The following is a 26,763-nucleotide window of genomic DNA, read 5'->3' on the forward strand; positions in this document are numbered from 1 at the left end:
GTGATTATTTAATGCTTGGACACTTCTTTTTAGGAAACCTTGAAGAAGAAGGCTATTTTGCAATCGGTGGTATGTTTATTTTTTTTTTTAGAATTTGCATAAAATTCCAAAAGTGCGTTAAATGAATCTTTCAGGTGATAGCAATGGTAGGTGTATGGACCACGCATTCTGGGGCGCCGCACTTGCTAGACTCGATCCTGAGATGCGGTGGATCCGTCAGAAAGTACTCGACGGCCGGACAGTATCGCGAGCGCTGGCGCAAAAGCATGCGGCGCGAGTCTCGCCGAGTACTTTCGTTTCGCGCGTCGTGAATTCATTCGCATCGCTCGTCATTCATCGTCGAATTGCCCTCGCGACAAGTGAGTCTAATAATTTTTCAATTAAGATCTAATTGAGCGATTCGAACGGCTCGCCAAAGATACATTGGTATTTTTTTCTGTCAAATTCGGCGAAAGTCGTGCTGATTCCTTTGAGAATTTCTAGATCGGCCCATAGAACAAGCGTGATTGTGCGAATCACAATCTAAATAGGTATGTAGGTAAGTGTATAAACAATCCGTCGTGCTCTTTTTCATCATCTTCTTTCTATCTTTTCAAAATTAAATTTCACTCCTGCTGTTTTCCCTTTGCTCCGATCTCTCTTTTACACCGATATATGCCTTTTGCGTTTCCAAGAAAGGATCGACGAACGATTTTTCCTCGAGGATATTACGCGAGTGGCATTGTCAGCCTCTTACATAACGAGTTGTGCATGCACACAGCCAGAAGCGATGAGAATCTTCTCAGTGCGCGAGTGTATTAGAAATGATGTGTTTCCATCCGATACATCCGTTCGATTTCGATTCGCGACGGACATAATTCGTCGACAACGATCGGCAAAATCGTCGTCACGTAAACCTCAAACTGTATTTGGCGTGAAAGCCAAGGTATCGTTCCCGTATATGATTGATCTTCAATGTCGCGCGATCCTAAAATGGATTCGAGTGCCATCGAACGAGCCCGCTTCATTTTTCAATCAAAATGGCGACGTCCTTGATGAGGTCACGTGTCCAACATTGCATCTGCGCCACATAGTAAATTGTTGATCCATTTGTTCGCGATGCTTCTCGCCGCGCATTCAAATCACCGCCACCAGCAATTCAAACGTCCCGCGCGTTCTGCGTATTTTATTTAATCTGCTTATCTTATTGTTAGTTCGATTTTTCTACTATTAATTGAGACTAATTTAATTTTCTTTTTATCTTATGTTATCTTATCTTTTATCTATTATGTTTATATTGCAATCAGCGTAACTGCATTTAAAGTTAATTAAACTTGGTAAAGCTTTGTTGATATATTTTTTTGAAAAGAAATTTATACATTTAATTAAATACATTTTAATTAGAGAAAAAGAGAATTTTTCTTTTAAAATAAAATAATAGATTTTTAAAATATCTTTTTAGAAAGTTTTATAAATAAATTTTATTAAGTGAATTAACGATGTATTTACAAAGTGCTATTGAAAAAACCGGAAGTATTGTAAAAGAATAATAGAAGAAATTGGTAGAGAGTATGTCTATATATGAATTTATACATAAAGAACTATGTCAATTATTTTAATCTATCTTCATGAATTATCATTTTATACTGATATACAATTTATCGACGCTCTACTATCAAGGAAAGTTAAATTAAATATTTTTTACATCGATTTTACTATTACTCCCGCCATTCATTCTATTCTAGACGAAGTGCGTAAAATGTCACGGACGACTTTTCGAATTCATTTACTTATACGCGCTGACGCATCCCTGACGTCACACGCATATCCAATAAGGTGAGACTAACATGATATTATCACGGATTGCCAAAGAAACGTGTTGTCGATGCAAAGTGCATGTTTGTCTTTTTAGATCTATTCATGAGATATGAAACGTTCGTTGGCGTGATGTTTCTGAAAACAACTCGAAAGCAAAGTAATAAATATAGTTTTGATAAATTAATTTTATATATACAATAACTTTAACATTTTAATATCTTAATCTGTACATTTGATATATAATGAATATAAAAATGTTCATTAATATTTACTAAAATATTTATTTTATTTAAAAAATACACTTGATTATTAATTTCTTGATTATTTGTTCATTAAATTGTATGGTAAGATAATTATTATAATTATCAAGCAACTAAAAAATTTATAATTAATATTATTGTATCAGAGAGATAAGTGAAACGTCATGGCATTAAGAGATTATACGATAAATTATACTTTGTACATCATGGACTTTTATGAAGTATCTGAAGATGGTATTAAGCATATATTTTGTAGTAATGTGCAGTCATTTTAAAGTCACATTTTACGATCATTGGATCTTAGGAGAAAAAATTTAAATATTTATACATACCTGGCTATAGTACAAGGTGGGGAGAACGCGTGCGTAATTCTAACCGCAAGGACGCAAGTGTTCAGAGGCGTAAGCAAAGTTCTTTTTAAAGCAGATTAAATTTTTCTACTTGAAGAATTCATTATGATCAAGCGGCAATTAAAATAGCGAGCAAGAGTGAAGAAAGCGCTTAATATCTAATATAATTGCCATCATAGTAATGAGATGTTATCAAAGAAATACATTGTACGCTGGCACTAATATTATCTCCCGCTATGATTAGAGAAACTACTTACGTAATCTTTTTATTATTTCTATTTCAATATATTATACATAATACTTTTTTATACTTTTTATTCTTTTTATTTCCAATCTCACTTGCTAATTCTCACACTAATGTTCCTTTCTTCTCAATTCCTAGAACCCGCATTCTTAGTGTACGGTGAGGAACCGATCGTTTCCCAATCGCGCATCAATTAGCTTTTGATTAAACAAACAATCCATGCAAGCCATAATCAAGGATATGCGCGGGTGATTAAGCAAAAAGTACGCCATTGAGATATAGAACATAGGCAACCGGCCGTATGTGGTGTCTTTAACCATCTCGATATCATACCGACTTATTGAGGACTTATTGAAGTGGTCGCGACTATAAGGTCACGTGCCACCGCGGCCTTCGGCTTCTATGTTCGTAGAAAAAGCTTCCTGATAAATTAATGCGTCCCGCGTCCCATATACGCGAACTCTTCTCGTGTTCTCGCACGTTGATGCTGTAGCGGAAGAATGGAAGAGAGATGTGCGTTCGCGGCGCGAAATTAATATTTCGATATTGGATTACTTACACTGGTCGACAAAATGAGACCTTTTATTTGCCTTAAGTTCTATCAAGTCATTTCTGGTTTTTTTTTTTTTAGCGCTGATTAAGGATCTGGTCGTAAAAATGCCATCACGTTTTTAAGAAAACCTCAGTCAAAGTTGGCCTAAAATAGGCAATTTTTAAATAGGATATTTTTGCATGAGTTATATTTTTTGATGGAGATGAGCTCCAGAAAGCAACGACAGCTCAAAATAAAGTTTAAGACTTTATGATAAAAATGCCAAAAGTTTTTAGGCAGGAAAGGTATTTCTGAAAAAAAAGCAATCAAAACATAAGAAACATTCTTTATCGCTATCCCTTATCTCTTAGTCATACGTCTTCAATTCGTCCATTATTAAAATATTAGCCAAAAACTACTCTAATTTTATTCTTAAGCAATTACAAAACCTTACACATAGCCATGGATGATTTGAATGATCTTTGAAAAATCTGATTTGACCATTTTGGATCATTCATTTTTGATTTTAAAATTTTAACACGTAATTCGTGATGAGTGACCAGGCAAAATGTGTACATACCGACTTTCATGATTAGAATGATTTAAAAAAAAAATTTAGTAACGGACAATTGGAGAGATGTATGACTGGAGGACATTGCGATAGATGTTTCTTATATTTCAACCTTTTATTTCAGAAAAACTTTTTTTGCCTAATACTTCTGACATTTTTATCATAAAGTATTTTTATCATAAGATAAGTCTTTATTTTGAGCTGTCGCTGCTTTTTGGAGCAAGTTTTCATTAAAAAATATAATTTATGCAAAAATATCAAAAATGCCTCTTTTAATCATTTTAACTGAGGTTTTCTCAAAAACTTGACAAAGTACACCATTTTTTACGACCAAATTCGTTATCAGCGCTAAAAAATCTATCAGAAATGATTTAATAGAATTTAAAGCAAATTTGTTGAAGTAATTTATTGAATTATTATCGAAGCGGAATCTGATATAAAAAGCATTGGAAAATTATAATGTTAATTTAAAATTCGCTCAAAAATCTTCAATATTCACATTATGTTTGTTAATATATTGGTGTTTTTGATGAATGACGACGTTTCTATTGCTATAAATTGAAATAAGATTTTCTCTATCAGAGAATTTATAACAGAGTATGTTTTTGTTATTTATGTGCAGAGAAACCGAAATTCATGGTATGTCAATTGAATTTCTCTTCGCAACGATTGATTGAGTGAGCCAACAGAAACATCAAGTTTTCATAGTAGACATGATCGAATGATGGAGGTAATTTCGACACGCCGGTATGAAGTCCGTCCACCGACAAACACCCACTCTCCTATTCTCGTGAGTAACTTTTCTTCGGCTTTTTAAAAATGCATTCTTTCAGGTATTTAATCGTTTCTCCTTCGGACTTTGTCTTATGCATTTGGAAGAAATCTTCTGTCAAAAATTGACAAAATTATAAATTACTAAAAAATAAGTTGAAGAGAGAGAGAGAGAAACATAAAAATTTGCTGAGTAAAAAATGAATAGAAAACTGAAATGCAAGATTGATCAAGTGAAAAATTGATTCACTTTGTTAGATAAATTTTACTTTATTAATTAATTGTTGGCGAAATTTCTTTCAATTAATTTCTTTTTAACGATATTTTTTGAAGTTTTCAAACACTTTTTAATTAATTATTCTCGATTGACTCGAATAATTGTGTTAGGTCGATTTCTCGCAAATCGCTCGTGCATTTATTCAGAGTTGATCTTGTGAATAATCTTACATCACGTTAACGTGCCTGTCGGATCGGAATCCGCCGAGTGTCGGTCAGGAGTTTAGTCGCGTGTAACATGGAGTAAGAAAGCGGTTACGGTGAAGCTATTTGCGGTAGACGTACTTCTCGCGATACGTAACTTCCCTGGAATGTCCTTAACTAAAAGGAATCGCCGTTTCACTCCTCCACTGACGTTCACGCTCGTAGGCGTATTTACATATGTATTGTTTCCTTTTTCAGGTTGACCCTGAGAACTCCGTGGCATTAATCAAAGAAGGTAAATTCTCCGCAGAGAAATATTAATTCACGAACGAAAATGGTAATCTATGGTCATTCATATAATCAGTGTGTAAACTGAAAGTTTTTTAAGACGGTGCTACTAACATCGGTATAACTCACGATATAACCAGAAAAGCAAAGGAATGTATAATAAATGTGAAATAGCGAGCAGATAAGATCTTCCAACACACACACACACAGTCAATCCTCATTCAAAGAGACGAATATGTAATTAGAATTTCTCTTTTATGTCTTCGTAATTTTGACGAATCGAAACTTACGAACGATCAAGGTTAAAAGTTCCATATGATATCTAACTCAAGAGTTTCTAATATTTGAATGAATCATATCCTCTTGTCAAACCCTCATTTCTGTTATTTAAGTAAAAGATTAGATAGGATAGTGTCAGCCAGATATTCTACAAACATAAATCAACAAACGCATCCTCTTTTCCGTTTGCTTTCTTCGTCAAACATCGCAATCGCAGAAATAACTCTTTACTTGGTGCATAATTATCGTTTTGCTCGTTTGGCATAGTTTGAAATGTTTGCAAAGACGCGATAGACGACATTATAAAAGATTACATTTCTGCCATCTTCTTCCATAGCCGACTTATCACTCGCGTTTTATGCTCGTTGTTCTTGTTTCTTATCTAAAAGATCACTTTTGCTCAATGAACGAGACTGAAAGGACACCCGCTTCCGGTTTTTAGAGGAATGGGAGACCCGCAAGAAAAAGGAGATCACGACCACCCGGCAGATCGAGACCAGGGTGAAGCGGCAGGTCGTCCTCGAAGATGGCGAAGTGGTTGTCGATTCTGGTCCTCTCGTTACCACCAACACTACCGAGGATGTCGAGCAACAGGAGCATACGACTCAGGAGGTTTGCACGTGTTTATTGTGCGAGTAAAATAAGTAGTAAATAAAAAAATTTATTTATAAGAAAGAGAGATATAAGTTTCGAACATATAGGGTAATTACAAGTGATATATAAATCTGTAATTGGATTTAATACGTCAAGTCATTTTTTTGGTATCTTTTTCTTAAATTTTATCTTTTTGTCTTTCCTCTTCCGGATTGTTCTTGTACAAGTCCAAATTTCGAGAAGATGAAAGATGTAACAATAACCGATTGCAAAAACTTTATCTCACTCCCTTACGAGATGCACCTATTGTTCGTTGATTCTGCATACAGATTCGCGCATCGGAATGGAACTCGGCTTCCTTTGTAACATCACGCGCAAACGTGTACAGAACGTGCTTTTAACGTCCGCGAACCGGTGTTTAGAGACGCACGACCGGGGATCAACCGCAGGAGGTCGACTGGCGGCCGGCGGCAGGTGGTATTGTGACCGGAAGTGGCGGTAACATCGTGCAAAAGGAGCTCAACGAGACGGTGGTGAGGAGCCGCGAGGAGATTGAGGAGAGACTCGAGACGGAGGATCGTCAACAGCTGGGGGATATCTCGGACGAGGTATATATATATATATATATATATATATATATATATATATATATATGTATGTATGTATGTATGTATATAGGGTGTTTTTAAATAAGTGCGAAAAATTGTAGATGATTTTTTTGTCGAAAATTAAGGGTTTTTTTTTTATATAAACATATACACTTATATTCCTTCCTGAGGGGAGGTGAAAAATAAATCTTCATTTTTTTTTTCAAATTTTGAACAAGAGAAAAATGAAATTTGATGGACATTTTCACCGATAAAAAGAATACTTGTTAATATTTTTTGAACATTTCCGTATTGTTATAAGGGAAACTAATAATCCCTATTCAATTTTTTATTAGAACTTTTTAACAGACAGAATGTGATTATCTAAAAATATACGATAGAAAGCTTGATTCTTTTAGAAACCTTTTTTTATTTCTTTTTATTTTTTTTTTCGTAAAATCAATAGTTTTCAAGAAAAAAAGTACATTATTGTGCACAGTACCGTGCTAAATAGTATAGGTTTTGAATTACGAAAAGTTGAATTTTAAAATAAAAAAGCAAGCAAAACAAAAATATAAGAAATTTGGGAAAAAATGGAACAAAAGCAACACAAAATTAAAAAAAAAAAAAAAACTAATTTTTACCTTCTTTGAAGTGTAACTCCTCAGGGAGGGATAAAGGGAGTATACGTTTATATGAAAGACTCCCCTTAATTTTCGACAAAGAATCATCTCTTAAAATTTTTCACATTTAATTAGAAACACTGTATATGCACACCCTGTATACGCACACACGCGTCGCCTTCACACCTGAATTCCACCTGCGCGTGCCGCAGGGAATACGGCTTTGGCGCATTCTCTTTCCCGGGCCGCGAAAAGGTCGCGCTGTTTGTTCTCTCTCTAAACATTCCCCGTCCCATCTGATAACTCACGCGCGCGTATCTATATGTATCCTAGCTCGACGGGATTTGGTCAGCACGATGCTAGAAGTTCTTGCGAAATAATTTCTATAAAGTTTTTCTGAGAGGCTGAGAGGCATGAAACATTCAGACAATATTTATTTACGTAATTAATATTACCAATTTTTGCGGAAACTAGATTTTATGTGCAAAGCAGAGGTATAAGATAAAAATATTGCATTTGAAATTGCTTTGTAACTTCTAAGATAAAAAAGAATTTCTTCTGGAGAAATTTCTTGATTGTATAATGATTGCCAAATGTCTTGTATTTGAGTGAAAAAAAAAATATGTGTCACCTTTATCTCCTTTTTATAAAAGATGCAATAAGTAAGATAAAGATGTATACATCCAGTTACTTCTAACATGTCATTTTCTGATAATTGTTTTAATGTCGCGTTTATTTCTACGGTGCAAACTATAAATTAAGAACTTTAATTTGACATCTAATATAGTAATAACAACATACGGATAATGTTGCTTTCCGAATGACATAACGATACATGGAGCACTTACTGCGCATAAACAAGTCAAAGAGAATAGCATTACATTAAAAGTAAGAAAAAAAAACCTTTCCTTCGTTCGATACTGATCTATGCAACTGCATCCACGGCAATCGCAAGGAGATTTCACAAATCTCGCGAGGATACTCGAGAGAAGAGGACTGGATTGCGAAAGACGGGCAACAGGTATACGCGCAAAAGATGCTCTCGCGCGCATGAACGATTCAGGATGGAGGAGGTCAGATCGTTCTGAACGAAGAGGACGAAGGAAGGACGGAGTTAAATGGCGAACGGCGAACTGGAAAGCGAGAGAGCGAGGGAGAAAGAGGGCGATATAAATCGAGAGAAAGAGAGAGAGAGAGAGAGAGAGAGGGAAAGGGATCTTAAGAAGTGGAAGTCGATGATCTCTCGATTTTGCTCTCCCTTCACCCAATGGCGATGAAGGAGCCATGAGATGCCGCAGTCTCAGCAGCTGTTCCGTACGTCTCGCGACCGCACGAGTGCAATCAGCCGCGATTAGTGTCCCGAGCTTGGCTGACATCGACGAGACGGGATATCGTGCCCGAGCACAGAATCCGTCCGTTTCTTCGTGCGACTCTGATCCCTCACAATCGTAGTCTCGAGATCCCTGCTGGTCGTCGTCGTCGTCGTCGTCGGCGGACCGAACTGGTGGACCAGTTGTCCTCGCGCGAGAGATGCCGGGATAATCCCGGTCGGAAATACACGCACTGCTTAATCGAACGCGAACATATCGGCGGGACGTATCCGTTTATCTTTTCGGCGATACCAAAGACACAATAATCATTGACAGTCGCATTGAAGCTGGAATAGCTTCGTTCCCGAGTGCATAACGAATCGCTGCAAGTAGACCGGGACACAGAGAGACTCGATCGAAATCGTGATCGCGCAGCACGGACAATCCTTTCGGTACGTATCGTGACGATTCGTCATGCTCGTCATCGTCCTCGATGTACTCGTGCACGGATACCGGAGTCGTTCTCTCGGCGAAGGTCAGGAGAGCCGCGTCGTGTCATCGTAAAACCGGCACTTTGCATAATTTTTAATTTATTTGTCAGGCTCACACGCATACAAATGAGCGTTACGCATCTCGTGACCAATTGGCATACATGCACATAGATCAGCGAGTTTGGAGAGATCGCGAACGTCGAGTTTTAAAAGAAAATTGCAAATATATAAAAATAAGAAACATAGCTCACATTTTCAAGTGCATGATGGCTCAACGATAAAAATCATAATATTAAGATAAAAAGTATTTTAATTAACGATTAATCGCAGAATTATTCACCGTGGATTGTTACGAAGATCTTATTACGAAATAGTTTGTGGAAAGCAATAAGCGGTAATTATCATTGCAATTACTTTTCTCGTATTGAGTTAAAGTAATTTAGATGATATCTACGTATAAATGTTCGTGTTAATTAAAATTCATCAAAGATAGCTTTGCGATCATTTTCACGTCTTGATCTGTACTTATACCAGCGTACGATTGCGTGCACTTGTTCCATTGCAACTGTTCTTGAGCGCTGCAACCCTCCTTGAAGAGCAATGTATTTTCGGAAGAAAGATGCAAACGGGCAAAGCCGGATCAGCCGGTTTTTCTCGTGATGACATTTCGAAATATGTATATCGGAAGGGGAATAGGACTTTCGCGCGGAGATAATAAACTGATCCGGTGGGGATTAATCTGATTTTCAGGCATACCAGAAGGCGGTGCGTAACAATAGGGGCGACTTGCGAGTCGCTCTTGCTGAATCTTCGAAACAGTTGGCGCCGCAATCCGGTCCGCGGGTCATTCAGCACACAACCAGGTCGAACAAAGTCATCGACACCGAGAAGACTTTGGAGAAAAAGGAACTGAAGGCTGACGGATTAATTGTTACCGAGAAGAAGCAAACGGTCGAGCACGAAGAGGTGAGTCTTGCAGAAACCTGCTAATGCACTCTCGCTTTCAATTTTCTTTTCTTATCTCAAATCTATCTTTAATATCTTAACTTTCTTTAAGAGAAAAGAAAAACGATATATTATTATTTAATATTATATTCTATTAAACAATAATATTTATATATATTTATAAATATTTATAAATATTTATAAATATTTATATATATTTATAAATATTATATTTATATATTTATAAATATTTATAATAATATTTATATTTATAATAATATTTATAAGAAATAAATAGTATTGATATATTAAAATGATAAAAATGATATATGACGGAGAAACAGGGCAAATAATGTGATCATTTGTGTCAGATCAACGACGACGAGGTTCCGGACGACGGTAGGAAGGACGACGACGTCGCGGAAACGAAAAAAGAAGGTTCGCAGAGATACGTGAAGAAGAGAGAAGAGGACGTGGTAGACTACATCTCGGCCGGCGAGAGAGTCGGCCGAGAAATGCGCTACGTCGCAGAGACAACCGAAGGAGAACGATTAGGCGACTGGTCACCATCACCCACGGGTATGCGGACGACTCGTTTCCACAAATACTCCGGTAAGTCGCCTTTCTCCGTTCATTTTTTACCATCGCGTTCCACATGTTTACGATTCGTTGGCAGTTGCGCGATAATAGTGTGCGATATTGAAGTGTAAGCATTGATGGCTAATAAATCTTCTCTTCTACTTTCAAACATGTCATATTACACATCATCACACTATAGTATACCCGGTGCGTTCGAAAAGTTCCAGGACTGATTTTTTTAAAGACGTATTAATGACCCTATTTCTCAATCAATACTGAAACTAAGTAATACCAATTTTTTTGAGTCTTCGAATTAAAGTCGAAAAAATGTAATTCTCTCATCAATTCTCTGTAAAAAAAAACAAAGAAAATCGCAAATTATTACAGGCTTCTCGGATGCCGCGCGAAAAGATGCTCTAACGAAAAAATCATTGGATCTGGAAGAAGAGGATGAGGCGAGAAAATTTGAGACATCGAAATGGTTGGAGAGTCACTTTGGCAGTGACTCGCGTTCATCTCACGGATCACTTGACGCCGATGATTCTCCTCTTCCAACCAGCACTAATACGAGCTACATCAACGTTACTATGAAATCCTGCACTCCGAAGGAACGCGAATATGAAAACGTAAGCTCCAGTCGTCATCAGAGACGTGGTAGAGATTCGAACTCACCTTCAGGATATTACCGTGGAATCAGTGAATGGTCGGAACGATATCAAGGAAAAGGTATAGATAATATAATATTTATTACAAAAACGTATCTTTAATATAATTACAAAAGCATTTTTATCTTTGAGTATACATGTCATATAAGATTTGTGAAATTATTTTTACATAATAAAGGATATAAACTTGCTAAAGACACAAAAATGTTATTATAAGAAGTATGTATTTAGTTAAAAATTTCATATTTATTAAAATAAATTTATAAGAGTATATAACTCGATTATATATATAATTGATTTATGTACAATACTTACAAATTTATTTTAATAAATAATGAAATTTTTAACAAAAATTTAAATATAATATATTCTGCGTAGAGAAACAAAATCACGCACGATCAAGCTCTCCAATTCGACATGTGGAAACTGTTCGCACCAATGGATATGCCCATGGGCATAAGAGAAATCCAGTTGAATCATCATATTCGAAAACTTACGAATCGTTCCGACGTGAGTACCAAAACTCTATCGAAGAACGACGTACCCCTTCCCCACCAATTCGTCGGAGATCGAAAGAACAAGTATGGACATTTTTCTTCTTCAATTTTATATATGATAATATTCATCATTTCATAAATAATTTATAAGAAAATATAATTTTAAATAATAAAAAAGATGTATATACATGTTCATATTTTTATTGTTCATTATTAAATATAATTATAAGTATATTGAACGATTCATCGATTTGTGTCGCATTGCAGATTTATAAAATGTTTTACTGCATTATGAAGCGTTGAATTTTGTTGGTATAATTTCTAGTGGGCAAAATCTGAAGAGAAGATTAATTTGAACGAACCATCGCCGGGTCGTACTTCAAGTCCGGTACACGTGGTGCAAAGAACTTGGGAGAGCCGTAATCGCGATGTTCGAACACAGACTCCAGAAAGAGACGATTATAAAAATATCTCGCCGCGATCGCGATCAATCTCACCAAAGTTGCCACCAATTAATCGCGAAGAAAAGAAGTCTGACACTTCACGAGCGTCGAAAAGTGAGTCTTATTCTTTCCTAATAAATTCCTAATAAATTCCTAATAAATTAGCTGTAACTATTAATAACGTCTTAAAAAAAAATTTACTATAATACTTAATGACTAATATGTTATTGTAAATATTGTAAATCTTCTTATATATACAGATACTGGTTCTAAATATAAGATCGGTGAATCCTTTCGGAAGCTGGTGGGAAAATTGCGTTCAGCCAGTACAGAAAGAAAAAATAAGCGGGGAAGCGGCAATTCGGCCTCGCAATTAACACAGACCGATGATAACGGTCCGACTTATTTACAATACAACGTCGTCGACCGAAATATTCCTCTCGTCAGCGAAAGGGATATGATTGAGGACAAACCGCCTGAGAGACCGCCGCGATCGCCGCGAAATGTCAATGTGTCGAATAAAGCCACCAAAATGACCACAAGGACAGCCAATCACGTAGTTCAAGAGCAATGGCAACGTAGTGAATCTACACCGCCGCCTTTACAGAGGTATTACTTGGGCGAGGATCCTTTCGGTGGCAGCATCTATGGTCGCGAGAAAGGGTACGAGGTTGGCAGAGATCGACAACGATACGGAAGACTGCGGAGCTCTGGTAGAATTGCCGTAGATTCTGAGAACAGGTAATCGAAATATTCGATATGTGACGTAGTTATAATTGAGAGCAAGACAAATTTTGGCTGACAAGTTCTCACTATTTCAATTAAATTACGTTTAATTAATCCATTATGATTGTTTGTTATTATTAAGATATGTTTTTGGCATTGAAATAGTTTCTTATAACATGTTATAGGTTTTTCTTTTTATTCACATCTTTGTTTTAATGGGACATTAAGCGGTTTTATGGTTATATATAGAGAAAAAGAATATAAACAATGATCTGAAACATGATCGATTTTCATCATCAGAAAAAATGGATTACAAATGAATCGAAAATGAAAATGTGAAGAAGATCTATAAGTTAATCCGATATTTTATACATCTAATGCATGATATATTGTTTCGAAAATATTTAATACTTTCTCTTATTGTCAGCGAAAATTTGTCTCTCAATATGTATATCAGAGTCCGTCCTCATATAAATTAAAATAGACGATAAATTCTACGCTACCTTACGTCGCTTGATCGCCAAAGACAGAGTTAGCTGTACACAAGCTTCAGGAGCCAAATTGCGCAAACGTCTAAATCCGCTTTGGTGTCTTTAAATCGGGTCTCGATGAATCCAAACTCGCTTCGATTTCGGGTGAAGGTCTGCATGAAGGGACGCATGAATCGAATCGTGTATGATGAACACCATACGCTAGGCTCATTCGACGAGAAAAAGTTCTTGCGTGACTCGGGAAGAATCATCTTTTGGAAACGACCGCGTTTCAGCGTTGCCTCCAGCTCCCTCGGCAGGTTTAGCAAATCCACCAGCAGACTGGTCGGCGATTACGAAAAAGAGGAGCAGTTCCGGTCCATCCAGACATTACCGCGAAATTTGCATTCCACTGGCGGTGGACAATCGGCTCGTTCGCAGACAGCATCGCAGATTAAACGACACCAGGCCACTCACATCGGCAGACACGGCAAAACGGCAGGCCAGCAACACGGTAGCATGATCAACATCTCGATCAAGAACGCCGTGAATACGCCATCCAAATTGAACATGACGAGCGCACAATATTGCACTCTTCAAGCACCGCCGAAACCTGAACGGACGTACAAATCGTTATCGCGCAGCAGAAGCTTTAACGTCGACGTCGACAAGAACGGCGTTGATGCACCGATACACACCCCGTATACCTCCAATTTGCACCTGAACCGGTTGGACGAAACACCGCCGCTGAAGAGCCCCGGCATTCTCGCCAGCATTAGTCGCAGTAATAGAGATCTGTTAAGAGAAGGTAAATATTAAGGTGGTCACATCAGTGACCATATATGTCGGATATTAAATTACATTTTCCCCTTTCCTTTTCCTCCTCTTTTCTCCTGACATGTACGTAAAAATCCTCCATCTTTAAAGCATGAGCAAAAAAAAACTATAGCTCTAGTAAAATAATGAATATGTATTTTACATGTATTATAGATTTTTGAACGTATATATATTTTCGATAAATCTTATATTTATTCTTCTATCAGTCAACTGCCGCTGATCCCTCCTATTCTTAACTGTGTCATTGATGATCACACATGTTTGTTCTATGTATATATAATATATTACTATACAGAGTGACTCAGCCTTACCGCATCACCAACTAATGATAAATTCTTAAAATTATTTTAAGATGATTTTTCCTCAGCAAAAATATCGAGGCATCAATAATTTCTGTTATAAATGATTTTTTAAAAAAGAAGAGTTTTTTGTAAATTAAACTTTAAGAGGGTTAAAACTACATTTTTTAGTCAAGTTTAGATAGAGTTTACTTTAATAGAGAAAGAAGGAAAATTTTAATTTAAAGCTTTTATTGTTAATTATAAAGATATATGATGGAAAAAATTAGAAACTTGCAAAAAAAATGTGATCTCTCTCGACATTTTCGTTAAAGAAAAATTGTCTCCAAATGATTTCAAGAATCTGCCATTAGCAAGTGGTGTAATAACTCTGGGATATCTTGTATTTTCAAATTTATCTTTATTAATCAGTTGACTTTTTTTATTTCCACATTATCACGCTTATGCATTTTAATGTGAAATACTATTGAGTAAATAATAAAGTAAATAAAAATATATAAGTAAATAATAGACAGACATATCTTTGAAACTGCCCAACAAAATAGCAGATGGTGCTAGAATTTATATAGTATACCGATTTTTTTATTTGAATGAGGAAAAATAGTAAGTTTTAATATGCAATATGCGCAATTTATTTTTACAAACTTTTTATGTGAACTGGATTGAATCACATCTAGAATGGAAAATATATTGAAAAACTGACTCACACATAATTGCTCCAAATCTTCCTAAATATTAAAAAATTCTTCGTACTTTTTACACTTTATGCTACGTATTCTCGATAGTTAAATTACTGACATCCTCACAAAAAGAAATTAAGATTACTAATTTCGATATATAATAAATAATGTATATCATGTCTATTGTTCTTCTATCATCAATATATTCTTTAAATGTTTTGAAATATATTTTTTTTATTAATGGATAATTTTACTTATTGATTTATTACTTTCGGTTAGAAATAATAACTAAAAGAAAGTATCGAGAATTTGAAATATCCTCTATATCATCACGCATAATTTTTATTAAATGAATATACGAGTTTCATATAGATGACATTACTTATATTTTTGGTTTATAATATATATTTTGAATTTTTAAAAATATTTTTATATAGTATATATTTCAAAAATGTTTTTCATAGCATTTATTTAAAAAATGAAAGCGAATAATTAATTAATTTATTTATTTAAGAAAAAATAAAATTTATGCGTGCAGTAAAAAAACCATTACAATATCATTTTGACCAATTGCAAGAACTGTAATTAAATTTATTAAAGTTTTTTAAATTTATTTCATCTTCTTTTTGCGTGCGACATTTATTTCATCTTCTTCTTGTGTGGATAATTTGTGAAATTTCTTAATAGCAAAAAATGTAATCGTTGCATTTATGGTATATGAACCAATGCATACTATACAAATATTATTAAGTATATATAATATATATGCCAAGTATATTGACAAAATATTAGAAAGTATTCCCAAGGCAATAACAGCATTAGAACAGAAATAATTATTAATTGTACCTGCGAAAAAAATATTTCCTTATTAATATTGTATGAGAAAACATATACATGTATAGAAATTTACGTTTAATAATCGAATACATACTTAAAACTGCAACCAGAGTATAAAATACTAAACCATATAATGGATTTGGGATGTTAAATGCGGAATTTTTTGGTAATAATCCAAATCCTTTGCCATATCTGAAATATAATATATTAATTAATTATTATATGTGTTATATATGTCCATCTGAAATAATTTTATAATCATATACACATATATAAGATCGCCAATTTCAAATAATCTTTTTATGTGTGTTATATCACGTCATACAATTCTTATTTTATTTAATATTTACACTATTCTTTTTGTGTTGCCGATTTTAAATTCCATTGAAAGGAACAATATGCCTTACTCTTTACATCATAAATTTCAATATATATTCTGCGTTTAAAAATTCGCGCTCGATTAAAGACAGCAATCATGGCAGCACACGTGGCGCTTCGTCGATCGCGAATCGCGAGGCAAAACAACGAGTAAAGAAAGTAGTGTCATCAATACAAATCATCAATACAAAATCATTATTTGTATATATGTCCGTTGCTATTATTCGACGCGATTAATTAAATTAAGATTTTATTCAAATAAAACATAAGAATCTGTAATAAATGGAAAATAAAATAAAATCTCATAAAATCCATTGTCAAATTAACCGTCTAGGATAAAAATCATAAAATAAAATAATGTATAAAATGGATAATTTATCAGTATCATCTTAAGTGAAGCCCGTCGCGAAATAGATATATGCGATTGATGTACTGATTGATATGCGGCTGATTGATGGCTACTTTACTTACTCAGTTATAAACACTTTGGTACAGCTGATATGCTCTGAAATATCGCACATTGCTTCGTATGAATCATCCTGTTCCTTTTTAGTTTCCACGACATACGCGTAGTAAGATAATCCTAAACCAATAATGCATGCGGACAAAATTCCGACGTTGATTTTTCGTAACGCGCAATTTCCAGCTGTTGACATCTTGCTGAGGAATGGAATATCTGGAATATCACTGATGATTTACTAGAATACAAAATTCACTATCACTGCATTGTATACATATACGTATCACATACACTGACATACGTATGTTCTGGATTCTGAGATTCACCAACGAGGTGATCGTACACGTGTACTGAAAATGATTCCGAGATAATACTTCGGTGACGCACGTTTGCGTTTGAGTGATTATGTTTTAAAGATGATAGTGTGAAAATCGATAGACTATTACGTCAATATGTTGAATTTAACTTGCTGTCACTTTGATTTAGTTTCCAGTGCCTGATGTTCATTGGTGTAGAAACCTGTTCTCTTAGATAACTACATTTGCATAAAATTTGCCAAAGGTCAAACATTGTGGAAATTAAATTTTATTGCATAGTCTGATGAATCAAAATCTTTATTTTTTTTTTAATTTGTACATTACTTAGTAGATTCTTAAATAAGCTTATGTATAGATACTCTGTGTTATACTCAGATAGAACTAAAATTCAGAAAAAGCAAGCTATTTATTTAACATAGTTGCCATTAATTATCTCTGTCAAATTCTTACTTCAAAAATTACATTGGTAATTACTTATAAGACTTACAAATTAAAGTTTATATCTCAAAAAATAATTCTGTCTTAAAGTACATATCTCACAACATAATTCTTAATATTAATAAGAGAATATCTATATGTGTGTGTGAAAAAATTTATGTATTATGTATAAAATTATGACATTTTACTAAAAAATGATACATTCTACTTTTAATTTTGATAAATTTTTATGATGAATGAAGATAATATTTGTTAAATAAATTTTATGGTTATACTAATTAACTAGTTACAATGTATTAATTTCATTTGTAAAAAAAAATTAATCATAAGAGCAATGGACTAGCTCAGGAAAGTTTTATCCACACACATACAATGTACTTTTCCCACAGATTTTAAATATCTCCATTTGATAGTTTTGCATTTATTCTTGTGGAGCCATAGCTCTGGCTTGAGCTTTAACACGCTTTTCATATTCCAGACGATTTTGGCTTTGAAAAAAAAGTGCAATGATTAATCTATAAGAGTATTGATATTTTTATATTTTGTAATATGTCTCATAAACAATACCAATATATTGTGTATGCTTCTGCTTGAGCTGGATCTTTCACATTTGGTTCATTTAATAAATCCTGAATGCCAAGAAGAATCTGTTTAATCGTAATAGCAGGTCGCCAGTCTTTCTCTTCATCCAAAAGTGACAAGCAAACGGTACCGGATGGATAAACATTTGGATGGAACAGCGGAGGTTCAAATTTACATTTTGGTGGACTCGATGGATAATCGTCTTTGAAAATCATTCGTAGCTTATACAACCCACCCTCCCAAGGAGTCTGCAAAACTACGTGTTCAATACATATGTACATAATCCTGTAATTCATTTGATAGAAATTTACCCACAGATTTTTTTCCCGGTATTGCACATTCCCAACTCATCAAGTTAAGAGAACCATCCGGGTTTTTGGTTGGCCTAGCCACAAAACCCTGCAATCAATGAGTATCCTTGCATCATTTTTCATTAATAAATATCCAGTTATTTCTCCAATCAATTACAAAATGCCAAAGTTGATATTCGATCCTTTTTTTTATAACTGAATTGGCTGCACTAGTTCAGAGTTTATTTTTCTCCTTCCAGTGTGGAGAAAAAGATAAATTCTGAACTAATGCTAGTTCAGCTATAAAGAACAGACCTATTATTTAAATTTTTTTTTTAATTTCAAGGAATCCCTACATATACAATAGATTTCAATTCCATTAGCTACAATATTATCAGTTCTCTGAGAATTATAAAATTTCACTTTGCACGCAAATGTTATAATACGTTGAATAGAAATTAACCTATTCACCATCTCATTTCAGACGAGATTAGATCGATCATTTCAACAGAATTATTAATTAATTAAATAAAATGTTTGACTTGGTCTAGAATCTAGAGCGTGATGCGAGCCATTGTTTACAGTCGCGAGAAGCAACGTGGTATCATAATCGACACACTTCGCGCGCGCGAAACGAGATGACGGTTGCCGCGGGAACGCGGCCTGTTTCGCGCAGAAACTCACGAAAGGATGATCCTTCCTCCATGCTTTTCGCTCCTCGGCGAGCCTGGCGATCGCTATGCCTGACATCAGGTCTGCGACGATGCGGTGATTTTTAAGGACAGCAGCGACAGGACACGCTCTCACGGCCGGACGATGCGACACGTTCCCCACGTACTCTCGACGCCCACAATATAAGCGGAAATAGTCTTCGATTCACCGAATTTGAATGTTTTGCCGAATGCTGCTGCTTGGTGAAACGCACCAAAACGCACACTCTACGCGAGGGTGCAACCGATGGCCAGCCAGACAGCCAGAGGGTTACACGATGATCACGTTCGTAAATGCGTTAGCGAATTCGTTCGCGATTTTTCACGAATAAAACGGACGTTTAACGAGTACGGCTCGATCGATAAAAAAGGCCATTTTTCTTGGACTAAATATACAGACGTAAGCCAATAGAAATGGCGAAAAACTTGTCCAAGTCGTTGATTGATGAGTCCAAAATCTAATCATATATGGCTCGTGATTTAAAATTTATTACTTGCAGTTTTTAGAATTTAAAAGCTGAGAATGATAAATCCAAGCCGTTTAGAAAAGTTAATTTTTGAAGACACGGGGGTAGAGAAAGAAAATTTATAAATTTTTATTATTTAAGTAATTTCAATTAATTTGCTTTTGCTTTACGTTGAACAGTTTTTATATTATATATTATATTATATTTTACAATATTTATATTATATATTACATAATGTTATTATAAATTTATTATTATTATTATAAATTTATACTATGATAATTGAATAGAAGATTATATAATGAAAATATTAGATAATGAATATTTCTTATTATTTTTTATAGGATTATTGAACAATTCTTCTTTGTCTTGTACATATATTATGCCATGTATATTTTATATTCTCGAAACATTTTAATCTTGTATAAATGTGCTTTCTTTTGCCAAGATTTAATAGATTAATTAGACAATAAATAAAACATTTTGTTGTTATCATGACGGAAATCTGTATTGATAGATTAAATTTGATTAAATTCTTTTTATTTTTTGTATCTTTACAATTTTCTGTATCTTTATAATTTTGTATTATTGCACTTTATTTTAAAACATCTTTGAATAATTTAATGCAAATAAGATATTAATAGCATAATACAGGGTGTTTCCTATTTATTACATACATTATGTGTTTGTTTTTTTTATTATTATATACATTATTATTGCATACATAATGTGATACAAATATGATATTAATTAAGTACCGATGAAATGAAATATCTTTAAACGTTTTCCAGACTCGAAATTTTTATTTTTTTTTGCACAACTTTGATATCCTATATTTTGAAAACAAAGCAGTTTAGGATACAATGTTTATAGGATTTTTTTTCTTAAAAAAAAATAAATCAAGGAATATCTCCTTTAAATTTGTGTATTTACTTATAATAATGTATGCAATAATAAAAAAATGTAATATGTAATAAAAAGTATGTAATGATACTATTGCATATTAATATCACGCATACCAAATTTGAATAAAATATCTTTAAACATTTTCCAGATTTTCCAGATTTTTATTTTTGTTGTGCTATTTTGACACATTGTATTTTGAAAACGAAGCAGTTTAACAATAAGACACATATTTATAGAACTTTTTTTTCTTAAAATAAGCCAAGAAATATCCCTTTCAAGTTTGTGTATTTAAGAAACACTCTGTATATTCTTTGACTATTCTAGCTTCTTTTAGCGTCAAATATACCATTTTGAGGATATTCTTACGAAATTATCTGTGAATCTTTGTAGAATATTTTTTTTTAAAATAATATTTTATAAATTTGCTTAGAATATTGTATTTAGGACAGTCTTATTTTCAAGTTTTATGCAGGTTCATAAATCGGTTTTTTTTTCACTTTATTAGAATATTCAAATATTCACTAAACAATATTTATAAAATATTTATAGAATAGGTTTGTGCTATCTGGAAAATTTCTTATTAAATCGATTTGCTAATTTGCTAATTTATTCGTATTTAAACTATTTTCTCTTAGTGCAATAATGTAATATATCGGTACATTAAACACAATAACAACTTTACATATTCTTACATTGTAGAATTTCTTCGGAAGATTGATAATTTATAACAATACTTGAGTCATTCACCGCTTGACGTTCTACGTTTCATTGTTTGAAAAACGCATTATCATAATCTGTATCGCTGCTATAGGCAAATCACATCTCCGCATGTTGCGCTCGTTATCGCGCAATATGTTCATTACACATTAAGCCATCGGATCGTTTTAGTTATTCACCTGCTGACACGCCGAATATACGGCTTCTATTTTCTCATTAGCATCACTGTCATTCTTCAGACGACACTTGCCGTGATCGCACATGTGATGCGAGTCCATTGCTAGACCGACATTGCGTTAAAAAAGTGCCGAGTGACACAAAATTTCAAACTTTCATAATCTTTGCTTGTGATATAACAAACATATTTGTTTGTAAACACTCGTCACAATATTTAATTTTATTTATACCATATCTTGATATTTTACGACGAGAATGACAGCGCAACAAATCTTTCTGTAAGTATTTAAATTTTGTTTTATTTTTCTGGATGTAATATTTTACATAAAATAATACAATAAATTAATCTTGTAATCCTTTAAAATATATATGAAATATATGTTAATCGCAAAGTGATTCATGTTTAGGAATTATTAAAAAGCACGTTCATAAAATTTTATTAAAAATGTTTTATCATTATATCGTTAAGTACTTGTTGACAAATTAGTAAATACTTATTAAAGAATAATATTAATGTAAAGCAGATTTTTAGACTATTAAAAAATAGTTTTTCTTAATTTAAATCTATAAATAATTGCTGGATAGATGATATATATGCATCTATATGCCTACATAACAACTATTTAACATCGTGCTGCGCGTAAATAGAGAATTTGCATTAAATTATTAATAAATCATATTATCGCTAAAATTCGTGACGGAATTCTTTGCGCGGAGGAGGGCCATCGTTACTCGAAGAGATAACTGTAACAATATTTGCACGATATTTAGTATCAGCGCGGCAAATGTCGCGTTGACAATTAAAGGTAAGCACGCAGATATTTGCGTCGCGTGATTTGCTCGCGCTCATTAGGCATACTTATACCATGAAAGAGAATTATTTGAAAAATTAAGTTAAATTGATCGTGAAATAGCACTGATAATTTAAGAACAACTGTTTAACGGCTTAAAATTGATAGAGGAGGGAGATATTAAATATGCGAGGTATTACATTATATATGTAAGCTAATAATAGGGAACACAACGATACAACGGTGCATTGGTCTTTTTATCGCGTCTTACGCAAATAACGAAAAGCTGACGAGTAATAAAGATCATAAATCTCTCACGCGCTAACTCACCCACTTCCGTGTCATACCTTCACGAAAATCTATAAATTATGTAACATCGTTGAATAAAATGCTAAATTTTATTGTATGATTAAATAAAGTATAAATTTTAATTTGCGTAATCGTATGCAAATGCTTAAATATAATGATGAGCTATAAAATTAATCTAAATTTCATTAAAAAGACATGCCATCGCGATTATTTTGCAGCAATTTGATTTCTCGAAATTCCTCACGTGGTTATACAATAAAATCATTTCAATTACAGAATCGCATTTTTTTATATATATGTACATTTCTCGCATGGCTTTACGAAAGATGACGATATTTGTTATTGGCATCATCCACACGCCAATGATTATCCCGAATGTGATTTTCTGAAAAGTCGGCAACGTCTCGTTTGTTTTAACGGTCTTGAAGACGAATGGAGAGAAAAGTAAGTGAATTGGTGTTAAAAATAAATTTAAAAACAAATTTAAAATATAAATTCTACATTTTTGGACATTTCCTTAATTATCGAGCTAGATGAGATCCGTTCTTCGACACGAAATTAAAGTGTTTGAAATTATAATTTAATATATCGTCTACGATAATATCCTTGTGGATGATATTAAATTTTTAGGGCTGAAAATGTACAGATTCTTATTCTTTGCGAGTGGCCAAAAGCAACGTTTGATCCGCATGAGGTTCTACGGGGATTCACGTTCTTGCGAAAGTTAATAATCGCGAACAGTAATTTAACTCAATTGTCAACTGCATTTCCGATCAATGCGCAATTAATCGAGGTAGAGAATGCTTGTTAAATTCTCGGAAAGCAATTGAGAGCTTTGTGTTTAGAATTTATTAAAATTGCTTATTCGAATTTTCATGAACAATAAAAAAAAACGTAATAATAATAATTATAACGTTTCATCACCTACCCATTATCAGAGAATAAAATAGAAGAACTAGCAATCTGTATCGGAAGACATTGATCATGAAAATTCATTTTTATTTTGCAAGATATATCTTACGCACATATGTAGTTTATCTCGAGAATATTTATGAGAACTTGGTGGAGAGATGTTTATATTAATAGAAAATCAATGTGACCGATACCAAACTGCATACGTTTCCTAAAGATGCGTTTTCTAATCTGCGATCTTTGAGATGTCTTGACTTAAGAAACAATGCTCTCGAAGAGATTAACATAACAGCTTTCAATATGTCTGCATTAAAACGTGTTCTTCTGGCTGGTAAGAATGATTTCATGAAGCTCCTACGAAAAGCTATATAGATCTAGATCTTTGTCAAATAATAATAATAATAATAAATAGAAATAATGAAAAAATTTGATTAAAATTTATATTAAACTATTTAAAATGCTATGACATTTTTCTTTTTCTTGTAATTACGGAGATATTTAGTCCTTGAAGCGACGAATTGTTTAATCAGGGAATCACATTCGATTAATGTGCGCGTCATGGATAATTAATGAAGATATACTGACGAAGGTAATCCATTGAGATGTACGGAGGATACAGCGTGGATTTTGGACCCCAACGAAGGATCAGCCGCGAGCAAAGTCGTCGACAAAGACAAATTACTTTGCGCTACGCCGTATGATGGAAGACCGCTTCTCCCGATCGTCGAGATAATCGCGGTAACGAGAAAATACACTCTTCTCTTGCAACTGAACAGCAGCTGGATGGAATGCATATTAAATACCTTGTATATTAAATTCCGCGTATTAACTGCATCAATTTGATTTTCAGACGTTGAAAAAGGAATGCAAACAAACAGTTTGTGATTGCGAATTGATTTATGTCGTTGGACGTGCTGGCAAGAGAGAGTTTACGCATAAACAGCTTATAGCTTTTACATCAGTCAATTGTAGCCATCGCGATCTAACTGAAATGCCAAATTTTTTACCCGCAAATACGACCACCCTTCGTCTAACTGGAAATAAGGTTCTATTATCTGATTCTCGTTATGTTAATGATGATTTGATTTCTCATATAAATTAACATTATATTACGTAATGTGTGAGCAAAATATCACAAAATAAAAATCACATATATGACATAACATTATGTCACATAAAATCACATATATGACATAATGTCACATGATAATGAATTATAGACGGAATTTTTTATGCATTTTTGTGAATATGTTTTAAACAATAGATATCAATATATGAATCTATTATGTATTTTTAAGTATTTTAAATATAAAATATTTTACTCCTTCTCTTACTTTTCTTATACATATAGTATACATGTATCGCAGATAAAGATTTGTAATTATTTAATTAGATAAATATGCTTAATTATTATATAATATAATAATTATTTAATTAGACAATAATGCTTTCAACTTCTTGTTTCCCTGTATAGATCAAGGACTTAACTCCACTCACGACAAATCCCGCTTACAAGTCGGTTCTGGATCTTTACATAGACGATAATCTAGTAGAATCTATCGTTCGACTAGAAGGATCAGATTGGCTAGACCATTTTCGACTCCTTAATCTTCGGGGGAATAAACTGATCGACGTTAGTATCGAAATAAATCGAACTGGTCGCGAAGACTTAAAATATTAAAATTAAATTTCCGTGATAGACGTGTTGAAGGAAAAATAAAATGGTTGAATTATAATTTTATTCGATAGACAATTAAGAGAACCAAAAATAAACGCGATTTAAAAAAATTATATAAAGAATCACGCGCGTTGTTTCATATAAATATAGAGCTCGTTGCTATTTAATAAGAGGATGAAAGTGCAGATATACTTTATGATTCTTTGTTCTGCGTCTTTCAGTTGCCTACTTACGCCCTGGAAAACGCATTGTTGCACAACGGCAATGTAGCTGGCTTATATCTCGGCAATAATTCGTGGACATGCGACTGCCATTTTACACCGAGTTTTCAGGTATGTTTAAATTGATAATACAGTTCGTATATACGGATGTTTAAATATATTAAATATATATTTAATATATTTAATAAATATATATTTAATAAATACATATTAATAAATATTTAAGATTGGCAATTAATTATTATTTTATTTGATTAAGACCGGTACATTTTTTATCTCAAAAATTTTGCACTATATAATAAAAGAATAATAAATAAAATATAAATAGAGATAGAAAAAGATAAAAAATAATTGCGCAATAGCAAATCTAATTTCTAATTTTTAATATCAGATATTCACATAATTAATGTTATGCGCTTCTGTATTTAATTTAAGATGGTTAATGGTTAATAGAAGCATCAGCAATCAATAATTTTTACTTATTTCACAACGTATTATTTATATCTTTATAGGATCTCTTAATCAGGCATTCAAATGTAGTAAAAGATATAAATGACATAAGATGCGCTATCACGAGCGACAACGATAACTCGAACAAGCAGGTAACTACTTGCGTGCCTTTCTTATCAAGACGTATTATTGAGAAATAAATGCATGAATAATGAAATTAAGATGTTATATACATCGCACTTTAATATGATAAAATGAACTTGTAGATTCGCGATCTTACGCGGACAGAGATCTGCATTTCAGCGGATGAAGATTCTTGGTTTCATCCTCTCGACATTTTGAACATTGTGTTAGCGTTATTAATATTCCTCGTGCTCGGTAAGCTTTTGTACGATTATTGGTCTTTCAAGAAAACTGGAAAGCTACCTTGGATCGTCGCCAAAATACCATGATAATGCTACAAATGCCTTTTATCTCGTGTAAAAAGGATCACGTGCTTAATTATTAGAGTAATGAAGATTGTAATAAATTCTTTGCATTAAAATACTTTCTTAATTACACTCTTTCTAATATATTTATCTTATAAGCATTTATGTGTGAGCTCGAATTTGATCAATTTTTTTTAGCGTGATAAAGAGGATTGAGTATGTGTTTGAATCAAAATAAGAAAAGTTGGAGATATTTAATAACTGTATGTATATATTTAAATTTTATTATTAAAAGCAAGCATCAAAAACAATAAATCATATCTTAATATTTGATACGAATAAATCTTTCGAGTGATATCAGATGTCATTTTTATTGTTCCGCATCTTGAATATATTTCTGGTACAAATTTTCAGCAGCCGCAATCTTAGCACCATCT

At 33.4% G+C, this 26,763-nt stretch overlaps 4 protein-coding genes across 11 annotated transcripts; 2 read left to right on the forward strand and 2 right to left on the reverse strand.

The window, feature by feature from the left end:
- Positions 1-208: 208 nt before the first annotated feature.
- LOC126849763 (uncharacterized) lies at positions 209-14,467 on the forward strand. Of its 8 annotated transcripts, XM_050591969.1 has the most exons (13): positions 233-359; positions 484-538; positions 4,377-4,544; positions 5,204-5,240; positions 5,955-6,124; positions 6,529-6,714; positions 9,868-10,083; positions 10,434-10,674; positions 11,029-11,367; positions 11,685-11,887; positions 12,129-12,360; positions 12,507-12,987; positions 13,739-14,467. In XM_050591969.1, the coding sequence occupies exons 3-13, from the start codon at positions 4,476-4,478 to the stop codon at positions 14,259-14,261; spliced, it is 2,697 nt and encodes an 898-aa protein (XP_050447926.1). In that variant the 5' UTR covers positions 233-359; positions 484-538; positions 4,377-4,475; the 3' UTR covers positions 14,262-14,467. The 8 variants fall into 8 exon arrangements, with proteins under 8 accessions (XP_050447924.1, XP_050447930.1, XP_050447929.1 ...); XM_050591967.1 differs by lacking the exon at positions 484-538 and having other exon boundaries at positions 209-359; XM_050591973.1 differs by having other exon boundaries at positions 230-538; positions 13,457-13,790.
- Positions 14,468-15,186: 719 nt separating this feature from the next.
- On the reverse strand, positions 15,187-17,421 carry LOC126849797 (vitamin K epoxide reductase complex subunit 1). The gene is made up of 4 exons (XM_050592039.1): positions 17,225-17,421; positions 16,945-17,160; positions 16,190-16,287; positions 15,187-16,104 (listed from the first exon to the last, which is right to left on the reverse strand). Exons 1-4 carry the CDS (start codon positions 17,230-17,232, stop codon positions 15,869-15,871), a joined length of 558 nt encoding a protein of 185 aa, XP_050447996.1. The 5' UTR covers positions 17,233-17,421; the 3' UTR covers positions 15,187-15,868.
- Positions 17,422-17,529: 108 nt separating this feature from the next.
- LOC126849799 (SUMO-conjugating enzyme UBC9-B) lies at positions 17,530-19,562 on the reverse strand. The gene is made up of 4 exons (XM_050592045.1): positions 19,245-19,562; positions 18,586-18,669; positions 18,256-18,518; positions 17,530-18,176 (listed from the first exon to the last, which is right to left on the reverse strand). Exons 1-4 carry the CDS (start codon positions 19,308-19,310, stop codon positions 18,110-18,112), a joined length of 480 nt encoding a protein of 159 aa, XP_050448002.1. The 5' UTR covers positions 19,311-19,562; the 3' UTR covers positions 17,530-18,109.
- Positions 19,563-21,520: 1,958 nt separating this feature from the next.
- On the forward strand, positions 21,521-26,456 carry LOC126849776 (protein singed wings 2). The gene is made up of 10 exons (XM_050591999.1): positions 21,521-21,815; positions 22,914-23,081; positions 23,268-23,430; positions 23,724-23,880; positions 24,139-24,287; positions 24,400-24,594; positions 25,024-25,182; positions 25,449-25,559; positions 25,961-26,050; positions 26,165-26,456. The coding sequence occupies exons 1-10, from the start codon at positions 21,793-21,795 to the stop codon at positions 26,348-26,350; spliced, it is 1,401 nt and encodes a 466-aa protein (XP_050447956.1). The 5' UTR covers positions 21,521-21,792; the 3' UTR covers positions 26,351-26,456.
- The last annotated feature ends 307 nt before the right edge of the window (positions 26,457-26,763 follow it).

Source organism: Cataglyphis hispanica, chromosome 5 (assembly GCF_021464435.1).
Source record: "Cataglyphis hispanica isolate Lineage 1 chromosome 5, ULB_Chis1_1.0, whole genome shotgun sequence".
Taxonomy (NCBI): Eukaryota; Metazoa; Arthropoda; class Insecta; order Hymenoptera; family Formicidae; genus Cataglyphis; species Cataglyphis hispanica.

What these genes read in the sequence shown, in the direction of transcription:
- LOC126849763 (XM_050591967.1), top strand. Translation starts at nt 4,476, where the DNA reads ATGATGGAGGTAATTTCGACACGCCGGTATGAAGTCCGTCCACCGACA. An exon ending in CGTGGCATTAATCAAAGAAG is followed by an intron (nt 5,241 to 5,954) that starts GTAAATTCTCCG and finishes TCCGGTTTTTAG; the next exon opens with AGGAATGGGAGACCCGCAAG. An exon ending in GCCGTAGATTCTGAGAACAG is followed by an intron (nt 12,988 to 13,738) that starts GTAATCGAAATA and finishes ACCGCGTTTCAG; the next exon opens with CGTTGCCTCCAGCTCCCTCG.
- LOC126849797 (XM_050592039.1), bottom strand. An exon ending in ACCAAAGTGTTTATAACTGA is followed by an intron (nt 16,288 to 16,944) that starts GTAAGTAAAGTA and finishes ATTATATTTCAG; the next exon opens with ATATGGCAAAGGATTTGGAT. An exon ending in TACTCTGGTTGCAGTTTTAA is followed by an intron (nt 16,105 to 16,189) that starts GTATGTATTCGA and finishes TTTTTTTCGCAG; the next exon opens with GTACAATTAATAATTATTTC.
- LOC126849799 (XM_050592045.1), bottom strand. Translation starts at nt 19,310, where the DNA reads ATGTCAGGCATAGCGATCGCCAGGCTCGCCGAGGAGCGAAAAGCATGG. An exon ending in GGAGGAAGGATCATCCTTTC is followed by an intron (nt 18,670 to 19,244) that starts GTGAGTTTCTGC and finishes CATTGATTGCAG; the next exon opens with GGTTTTGTGGCTAGGCCAAC. An exon ending in CAATACCGGGAAAAAAATCT is followed by an intron (nt 18,519 to 18,585) that starts GTGGGTAAATTT and finishes GTAGTTTTGCAG; the next exon opens with ACTCCTTGGGAGGGTGGGTT.
- LOC126849776 (XM_050591999.1), top strand. Translation starts at nt 21,793, where the DNA reads ATGACAGCGCAACAAATCTTTCT. An exon ending in GGGGGAATAAACTGATCGAC is followed by an intron (nt 25,183 to 25,448) that starts GTTAGTATCGAA and finishes TGCGTCTTTCAG; the next exon opens with TTGCCTACTTACGCCCTGGA. An exon ending in ACGATAACTCGAACAAGCAG is followed by an intron (nt 26,051 to 26,164) that starts GTAACTACTTGC and finishes ATGAACTTGTAG; the next exon opens with ATTCGCGATCTTACGCGGAC.